The sequence below is a fragment of the Portunus trituberculatus genome, chromosome 25, assembly GCF_017591435.1.
Source record: "Portunus trituberculatus isolate SZX2019 chromosome 25, ASM1759143v1, whole genome shotgun sequence".
NCBI classification, from domain to species: Eukaryota; Metazoa; Arthropoda; class Malacostraca; order Decapoda; family Portunidae; genus Portunus; species Portunus trituberculatus.
In genome coordinates, this window is record NC_059279.1 from 10,955,599 (window position 1) to 10,965,764 (window position 10,166).

The window sequence follows — 10,166 nt, forward strand, 5'->3', positions numbered from 1 at the left end:
CCACTAGGTAAAGGCTGCCTCACACACGCGAGCTTGCCCTCATTGCTTAGCATTCACGACCTGTCACTGTGACGTCTTCCTGGTGTTTAGTCATTGAGAAACAAATTGTATATCTGTAGGAGATTGTAATTAGGTCTGAGCATACCAATCCAGTGGTGGTGGTTCAGTTAGTGAAGGCCGTAGAATGAGCTTAATTTTCCGATTCTCACTGTATATATATATATATATATATATATATATATATATATATATATATATATATATATATATATATATATATATATATATAGAGAGAGAGAGAGAGAGAGAGAGAGAGAGAGAGAGAGAGAGAGAGAGAGAGAGAGTGAGTTCAATGTTCTCTCTCTCTCTCTCTCTCTCTCTCTCTGAAATGAAAATATTTTTTTCATATTTCTAGTTTGTACTTCTTGATGTTGTGGGGACCACCAAGCATGAAGAAATACAAATTGAAAAATATCTGCAAAAAAGAATAGATAAATAAAATAAAATAAAATAAATAAATAAATAAATAAATAAATGAATAAATAAATAAATAAATCAAGGAATGTAATTATTTATCTGGAGGAGATAGAGGTGTCTTTCAGTATAGGAAAATACAAAAGAGAGCGTGTATGAAATACATTTAGTGTTACAAAACAACAACAACAATTATTACATATATGCCAAGCGAAAACACGTAAGCATGAAATCTTGCAAGTGAAAAGAAAGAGAAGGAAAACAGTATGTGAAACTGAAGAAAAAAAATGATAGTATGTAATTGGAAACTCATAAGTAAAAGTAAGGAAGGAGCATATTCATGGTGAATACACGTGAACACAAACTAAAGTATTTAAACCGAAATCATCACACAACTTGGTGTGCGATGAAGAACTATAAAGGCGGACATTTAACAAATTAGGAGCAGATAGAGAGACAGAGGGAGGGACACGTTAGTTGATGGAAGTTTGAGTGAAGTCTCGACGGTCACCGAAATCTCGGATACCGTCACCGTCTGCGTCGTCGTAGAGAACATCGAAGAGTGGGTTGTTGAGGTAGAAGTCCTTACTGTAACACAGGAAAGGAAACGGAGGTTGGCGTGTGTCATGAGGCGAAGGATGATAAAAGGTCATATTCACTGCAGACAGAAAAGAGCGTAAAACATCTGAGACTCTCCGTCAGTCGATCAGTATTAGTGGATTTTCTTAAAGCTCATGCCGAGGTAACAGTATGCATAAGAGGGTATTTATAGTGCGATTATAATGTTGCTGCTCTGAGGGGAGAAAGGTTACAATGTTGGATCAGTAAATTAAATTAAATAGCGATGTTTCTTTTTGCTGACAGAAAACGAGAAAAATATAGAAAATGAAAACAGGCAAGTCACTTGAAAAAAAAAAAGACAAGTCATGGGAAAAACTAGGGTAACAAATAAAAAATGGAGTAACTCATAAAACCAAGGAATTAACAAATAAAAAATAAGGGAGCCACTCATGAGGGGATTTCTGTAAATAGGCAACGAACCAAGGAAATGACTGTTTAGTAAGGAGTAACATGAGGAGTGATTAGTTTGCCTCGCCAAGAAAACAAGACTTTGAAATGGATATTTCTACGTCAAGAGAAGGTCAGCAGGCTCTTTCCCATATACAACAACAACCGTTACTGCTGCTGCTGCTGCTGCTGCTGCTGCTGCTACTGCTACTGCTACTACTACTACTACTACTACTAAGTACATAGTGTTAGACGAAACTTTGAATTAATATGATAACCACGTGCGAGGTGATGCTCAGAATTGCACAGATTTCAGCGTGATAGGAGGTTCTCATTCTATGCCTGCCAGTTTCCACAGTCGCTTTGAAAGTAGGCTACCGGGTTTTGCATGTGGTGCTCTCAGGCATTTAATTTTTGTCTTCCACGATTCCATACATACCTGGAAGTCTCCGAGTTAGTGTGTTGCAGTTCTTACTGGCTCTCCTTAATCGTGTCAAAACGACCTCCCTCTAACCAGAATTTCAGCTTTGGGAGGATGGAGGAAGTAGTAGGAACATGGCCAGTTGAATAGGATGGATGGGAAATGATTACCTTAGTTTCGGAAACAGGAGACTATCGCTTATTATATATATATATGTATATGGAGATGGACAATATTTCATGATTGAATATCCATTTTTTGTTCTTCTACAACTGGAGAGATTTGCAGCATATGCTCACGATTCAGAAATACACATTAATACTTTTCCGTGTATAGTTTGAGCAAGAGACAAATTCTTTGAAGATATTTTCTGTAATAACGAAAGAAGCATCTAACATAGACATCACACTGTGAACTGACGCATTTTCCGAACTTGGTGGGTGAAGAGATTGTCAGCAAATCCACTGTTGCTTCAACTCAGGTTTAGAGCCATGAACCCGTGAATCATTACTAATAATGAGATGGAGGTAATTTCTGATTTGATCTCTGATACCCATTGGGAGATGCAGTATGAGGTGACCCGTGTCTGTCAGTCATCAATTTAGGCATATTCTGTAACAAGGTGTTGATGTTTTGTCAATGAAATGCGTCTAACGCTCCAGAGCATACGACATTTTAAAGATATCACAGTCAGCATGGATAACTCGTGTGCGACCAGTTGGGAGAGGCAGCGCACTTCATCAATATTTTGTGGTGGTATGTTCGGTGATGGTCGTTGAGAACGCTCATCAATTTTGATGACCGTTATTTTTATTGTATTTTTCAACATCCATTTAAAAAATAACTGTCTTAGAGCAACAATGCCACCAAATGGTCTGTGAATAGTTTCCTAAGCTACTTTTTTTTTTTTTTGTCTTGAAGAAACACTTGTTGTATATTATTCATTATGTGAGAGGCTCTATGAATTTTTAAATTGTTTGGTCCTGTATCGCGTGGAGGGCTACTGAACATTTAAATGATTGACTTATAACTAGGTTTGTAAGTACTTTGATTATCGGTCGCCAAGCGTAGTGGAGCAGATATTTTTTTTAAGGTAATGGTTTGGAAGAGGGTCATTGCGTCAACCGTTGCTCTATTTATGCATTCTTCAAACCATCTCAAAATCGGCGTTTGCTCAGCGACTACACGCAAACGGCAGCTGTTATTCTGTCTTGCCAGACGTTAAGTGTATTCCACCTAGTGAGCTGAAATCGAACGTGGATTTGACCTGTATCCACTTTGAAATACTTAAAACTTTTCGGTAGCACCTCTCATGGATAACTTGGTGAAGTGATTGATAGATTAGAGAGAGAGAGAGAGAGAGAGAGAGAGAGAGAGAGAGAGAGAGAGAGAGAGAGAGAGAGAGAGAGTCGCGGGCATGGTAGTAGGATGGAGGGTTAGAAATACGAACTTGAATATTGTCTTAATCTTTACAACACATAAAAATAGAGCTGCAAGAGCTACATGTAAATTGTCTTTCAATTGTAGATACAAAACGGAACGTGTAGGGATCACATTCGCTATTTTACAAAATAATGACAAAAAGGAAAAATACGACTATTATCTATGTGACATGAGCAGAACCTGGGCATTAAACTTTGTATGCCAAGGACAGAAGGAATAGAGAATGGTAATTTAGGTGAAGACAAGAAGAAATTATTATCAAACAATAAACAATGGAAGAAGCGTGTGGTAATGAGTAGTTAAAAAAAAAAAGCTGGATCTTGAAATGCATGCATTTACAAACTGGTGTGCAGACAGACAGATTTGAAAGATGGCAGGCAATTAATCAAACACGCACAGAAAGAGAGGCTGAGCGAGATGAAATGAGTGATATATTAGTTGGCCCGACGATCAATGAATTCCCTGATACTGCCTTGGAGTTCTTGGTTGTTGAGGACATCAGATAGAGGGTGGTTGGCGTAGAAGTCCTGGCTGCAAGACACAAGGGGGATAAGGGTTGACGTGCTGTAGTAGGAATGGGATGAGGGAGGAGGTACATTCACTATACAGACTAAGAAGAGTGTCAGTGTCATTGGTGTCTTTCCTTTATGCCCATCCTCAAGTAATAGTGTGTGTCGGCCTGGCTTCACAATGCCCGTTCTGGAGCTCTAGCCTCCCTCTGGGAAGTAAGTGTATCACCAGTGACGCCATTGATCGCAGCTGGCAAATAGCTCTCCGGGAGACGAGAGCATTGCTGCCGCTGTGTGAGTATAAGTGGCAACAGCGGTCGCGTATCACGGAGGGCTGTTTTGCAGCTGTGATTATTTTTTTCGTCGACGGATTTATGGGGTGGGAAGTGTGAAGCGGGCTAAGAACAAGATAATTCAATGATAAAAATATACGATGACAGAGTAAAAAAAAAGTAGTAAAATATCTGCTATTACTTGTGTGTTGATTTAGTTTTGTTAACAGAGTAATGAGGAACAGTATATGGAAGAAATCAAATCAATCATTCAGAAAAGTAAGAAAAATGGAAAGATTCAAAAGGAACTTAAGATAACGAAGTAAATAACAGTCTCATATGAGGGATGACAGGGATCTGGTTGACATGCCTGGAAAAGATATTAGAGTATTGCCCACACATCAGGAAGACATAGAAAAACAGAAAAAGAAGAAAAAAAAAAGATTGGCATGCTTTCTCACATTTAACAATGAAATGTTAATAAAATCTGGAAAGGAAGTGATAACTACTCATGCCTGGAAAGAGAAACTGTAAAGTTAACATGCTGCAAAACGAACGTGCATTGTCATTGTGTGTGTGTGTGTGTGTGTGTGTGTGTGTGTGTGTGTGTTTCACTGTTTGATCTGCTGCAGTCTCTGACGAGACAGCCAGACGTTACCCTACGGAACGAGCTCAGAGCTCATTATTTCCGATCTTGGGCTAGGCCTGAGACCAGGCACACACCACACACCGGGACAACAAGGTCACAACTCCTCGATTTAAATCCCGTACCTACTCACTGCTAGGTGAACAGGGGCTACACGTGAAAGGAGACACACCCAAATATCTCCACCCGGCAGGGGAATCGAACCCCGGTCCTCTGGCTTGTGAAGCCAGCGCTCTAACCACAGAGCTACCGGGCGTGTGTGTGTGTGTGTGTGTGTGTGTGTGTGTGTGTGTGTGTGTGTGTGTGTGTGTGTTAAATGCTCACTCATGTACACACTAACGACCTGGATACCGCCAGTTGTTATGTCTACTTGTCAGAGAGAGAGAGAGAGAGAGAGAGAGAGAGAGAGAGAGAGAGAGAGAGAGAGAGAGAGAGAGAGAGAGAATGCAGACTTTCTTCACTATTGATAACAGTGTTCGCAGTAGTCACTGGTCCTGCCGTGGCTTGTGTGGGTGTGGGTTTTGGCGTCTCTATACGACGGTGTCCTGGTTACCAACGTCCGTGTTCTGTGCTGGCTCGTCGTAGTAATAATCTCTGAAGGCCGGATGATCTCTGTACCAGCCGTGGCTGCAAAACAAACTGGCGGTGAGCAGGAGGCGGAGGAGAAAGAAGAGTAGGAGGGGAAACACACACACACAAAAAAAAAAAAAAAAGAAAAGAAAAGAAAAAAAGCAGGATTGTGTATACGGCGAAGAGGAGAAGAAGAGGCAGAGGGGTTTGAAAGAAAGGAAAGAAAAGAGGGAAGGTGGAAACCGTGAAGAAATAATACCTTAAGAGGAAAACTGGGATAGGGAAGAACTGATGCAGAGAAGGAGGAAATGGAATTATGTAGAAGAAACTAAACTAAGAAGACAAAATGAGTATAAGAGAATGTTGACGCATAAAACTTGATAGACAAATAGGGAAATGTAAAAATTTGGGGAAGGGAAAGGAAGAAGTAGCCAGAAAGAGGGAGATTAAAAGCAAACCCAGAGGCGCTGAATAAGGGACGAGGTAGAAAAGAAGACCAAAGCAGTGCAATGGAAGGAGAGAAAGCTGTACACTTTTACTTAGCGAAAAATTAATATCAGACGAGAATAAATGTCCTTAGAAGTACACGTGTATTTTCGTTACCGAAAGGAAGAGTGAACAATGGGTTAACAAGTTCATATAAGGGTGAGTTCCTAGGATCGACCGTTGTCTGGACATTCTGAAATGCTGGTGGAGAGAAAAGTGAAGACAAAGAACATGAATATCTGAACTCGTTAATGCGGTAAAGCGGAGGACGACGGACGCAGAGATGTCGAAGAAACTGTATGTAAGATGAGGCACATTGCTAAGTAGTAAATAAATAAATGTATGGTAAATGTGTATTAGATATAAAGCAATCGCGCGCGCGCACACACACACACACACACACACACACACACACACACACACACACACACACACACACACACACTTACCACTCGGGCACGTTCTCTGGGTAGTCACAAAGGGATGTCTTGTCGTTGAACACCTGGCCGAGAGGACAGGAAGACTCTTGAGGGACTAGATTGTTGAGACACACGTAGAACTTCTGACAGTCATCAAGGTTGACGTAGGACGGGTGAGGCACGGCTAAGCCTTCAGCGGTGAACACTTGCCGGCCGTCGCAGCAGAAGTTACCATTCTTCAGACAAGCTGTGAAGTGAAGGGACGAGAGAGGTGGGTGAAAGGAAAGGGCATATCTGCTAACTGTGATTGTCTTAATGGTTGGGATTAAATAAAAAGGAAGGGAATCTGAGCAATAGCATAACGAGGCTAGATAAAATGATATAAAACATTATTTTGGCATTTTCAAGTAACTTTACGTTGATTGAATAACTCATTCATTCACTCTGCTTAATGACTACGTGTCTCTCTCTCTCTGCCATGCGAATTCACTCACATTGTGGGTTCTCGGCGCAGCCCGTCCTTCCAGCAGCCTCGGGCCAGGTGCAGATACCCGTCTTAGGGTCAAAGTGGAGGCCAGCTGTGCAGTCAGTGAAGCCTTCCTGGAAGCCGTCCTTGCAGGTGTGGAAGCGATTGCAGATGGCTTCGTTAGGGTCAGCAAAAACGCCGTGCCTTCTCACACAGAATTCGCTAGGATATGTCGGTTGTTCTGTAGGCGAAGATGTAATAATTGTTAATATGCAAAGATGGTGCGAGGCTGGTGGTCATGCTTGAATGTCAATGTGTAAAAAGAATTACATTTTATATGATGGAGGGAGCTTGAGAGGGTGTGACGTAACATTATGTTGGCAACTGCTTCACAAGGACAGGATGATGTTGGGAGATGTGATGGCGTGGGCGATGGTGAATTCTTATCGGGAACTGATCGTTGGGTAAGGGAGACGCTGTGAGGTTGGCGGAGTAAAAGTTTATGAGGGAAGGAAATCTGGGTGTGGTGGAGGCTGTACACGGGAAAGGAAAGAGTAAAGGTGTGGGAGCTTGTCTTGTGGGCCTTGAGTGTTCACGTGTTAGGAAGGGGACTGGGGGCCTGAATATGAAGGAGTGGGAGATAGAGGGGGAACGAAGAAGGAAGAAGAGAGGTGGGGAAAACTTTAAGGAGAGAGAGAGAATTATGCCCAAAGGAAATGTAAAAAGGATGAAGGTACAAAGTCAAGACAAGAAATAAGAGAGGGGGATGAAGGTAGTACAAAAAACACGTTCAAGGTTAACATGAAATGCATCGGTAGGAATAAGGATCTTGACCATACAGGCATCATAGGTGGCGGCGAAAGAAACAATGGAGGCGATCAAGGACGAGAGAGAGAGAGAGAGAGAGAGAGAGAGAGAGAGAGAGAGAGAGAGAGAGAGAGAGAGAGAGAGAGAGAGAGAGAGAGAGAGAGATTAATACTGGTTATAACTGGAAAGGAAAGTTGTTGGTTACCTGTTTATTGCATTTTGAAGATATATATATATATATATATATATATATATATATATATATATATATATATATATATTTTTTTTTTTTTTTTTTAGTTTTATCAATTAACTTATGTTCATTCATTTTTCTTTACTTTTTCAGAAGGGATAAAGTGACGCAAGTAAAAGGTTGTTATAAAGGACGAAAAAAAAAAAAAAATTATCTATGAATTTATAACCCACAAAACGGAACTGGAATGAATAGCAAATGCTGAAGAGGTAAATAGAAAAGAAAATACATCGTGTGTGATGGCAAACAGGCAGAAACAAAGGAAAATAGTATGAATAGACAAAAAATACTGAAAGAGAAAGTTAACAAATATAAGAAAAAAGTGATTAGTTAAGAAATAAATAAAAAAGAATGTTGGATGCAAGAAAATAAAGAAAATAAATTACATAATGCCAAATTCGACGAATATTAAGTTAGTAAAGAAAATGTTGATGAAAAATTAGTGAAAACAGCAATACAATGATGAAAACATAAGTACTAAGTTGGATGTTATTAGTATTGTGTGACTTGCGTGTGGTTTGCGTATGTCATGCATGTCGCGTAATGCAGACTTCGATAAGGGGACACAGATTCTCCTGGACAAATAGTAAAGGTAAGATTATACACCTGCTTTTTACACCTAACCACTCGCCTTATATGTATATCACACGTGTTTTTTCTTCAAGGTTGTTCTTACACATGATTATTTTTTGTCTTTTGCCTTAATATATTTTCAGTTCCTGCATCTAGGCCCATGCGTGTTTTGTGATCAGTGTGTTACCCCCCTTACCTATTTACACACCTGTTCAGTGACCTTATTAGATACACATGTCATCCTCATACCTGTTCTGTTAATCTTGTACCTTCCCTGCATGTTATTTTTACCATTCAGTAGGTTCCCCCACGCCCAATTTTTTTCCCCCCCATAGCTTACCCTGTAACTTCTTGCTTGTATATCTTGACCTCTACTTGTTTTCATACTTGCCCGTGCTCCAGACAGCTCGTTCCTTACTTCACCAGTTAGGTGTTGTTTCTCTAACCTTTACAGTTTGCCATATATTTATGAATCTTATGAGTTTCTTATTTTATCATTTTAAGTAACATGACCTGAATTATTCTGATATTAAGATATTCACAGCTGTAATATTTTCTCTTTTGAATTAATAACTATTGTCCCATCAATCAGTCAGTCAACTAATTAGTTAGTCTCTCTTATCAATCTATTTTATCTGATCTCTGCAGGTAAGAGTTCTCCAAGAGACGACCGGCGAGTTATGCGAGGAATTATGTAAGTTGGACCTTTTATTGTATGTCTTTTTTTCAATTATATTTTCACTTATTTTTTGCACCACCTCTTTGTTTGTTAGAAGCGGCCGGAATGATATGCAAGAAGTTAAGCACCTGAGTTGGGCTACTTATTAGCTTTAATATTCAATTATATATCCTTTTACTATAATTTCTTAATGGTTATTATTATGGCCGCCGTGGTACAGTGGAATCATGCGCGCTTTGGGATCCGAGGGGTCTCCAAGCGCACGGGTTTGAATCCTATCCACGGCCCGAGTGTAGGTTGGGCCTCCTCACTCGGGGCAAGGGTTTCCTAGCGGGTGGGCTTTAAGATAGGAGGTACCACAAAAAGTATCCCCTTTAGCCCACAAATTCCCGTGAAAAGCCCACATGGTGTAAATAAGAAAAAAAAAAAAGATTAGGTGTGTGCTACGTATGGAACTTTTTTCTCGAGAATTTTTCCTTTATCCTCATCCTCTCACTCGTAAAATCTAAGACAATGGTTGGCTCTGGTCGCAATGGACTGTTTCTATTGTTCGAAATGCAGGTGTGAAAAGTGACCGATATATATATATATATATATATATATATATATATATATATATATATATATATATATATATATATATATATATATATATATATATATATATATATATATATATGCGCTAGGAAAATCACGTAAGTTTTGGAGTAAGATGAAGAGGCAGATAAACTCTAAGCTGTGTAATTTGTTTTCTCGTCCCTGCTAACATACATGCAAAATTAGGATATTTTTGTGTCTTTCCTCGAAATGTATGTAATGGTAAATGGCTGCTTGATATATTACCGTAGATGAAGGCATAGGAATGAAGGAATTAATTTAATGAAAATTACATTAGATATCTATGTAAAATGGACAATACTTACGCATAAGTGGCCTGTCCCTGCAGTCGACGACAAGAGGGGTATCGCAGGGGTCTACGTGTCCTGCTTTGGCCTTCAGTGTGTCAAATACGAGACCGTCATCGCAGAGGTGGGATTGGGACACGCCACCAATGCACTCCCAATACAAGTCACACTGTTCAAAGTCAGCGTACAGGCCATCTTCTTCGCAGAAGAAGTCAGCCTTCCTCCTTGGATGGAC

The 10,166-nt window shown here is 39.9% G+C and overlaps 1 protein-coding gene across 3 annotated transcripts in view; it reads right to left on the bottom strand.

The window, feature by feature from the left end:
• Window positions 1-626: 626 nt before the first annotated feature.
• The window catches only part of LOC123508750 (protein obstructor-E-like), a 14,010-nt gene continuing 4,470 nt past the window's right edge, over window positions 627-10,166 (bottom strand). Inside the window, exons 2-5 of one of the 3 annotated variants that reach the window (XM_045262632.1) lie at window positions 9,950-10,166; window positions 6,743-6,955; window positions 6,279-6,495; window positions 627-1,062 (exon numbers count right to left, since the gene is read on the bottom strand). The exon at window positions 9,950-10,166 is cut by the window's right edge and continues 25 nt beyond it. In XM_045262632.1, coding sequence (XP_045118567.1) covers window positions 948-1,062; window positions 6,279-6,495; window positions 6,743-6,955; window positions 9,950-9,953 — 549 coding nt within the window. In that variant the 5' untranslated portion in view covers window positions 9,954-10,166 and the 3' untranslated portion in view covers window positions 627-947. Of the gene's footprint in view, window positions 1,063-3,358; window positions 3,878-5,138; window positions 5,401-6,278; window positions 6,496-6,742; window positions 6,956-9,949 lie in introns of those variants that run through there. The other 2 variants (XM_045262633.1, XM_045262634.1) reach the window with 2 other exon arrangements.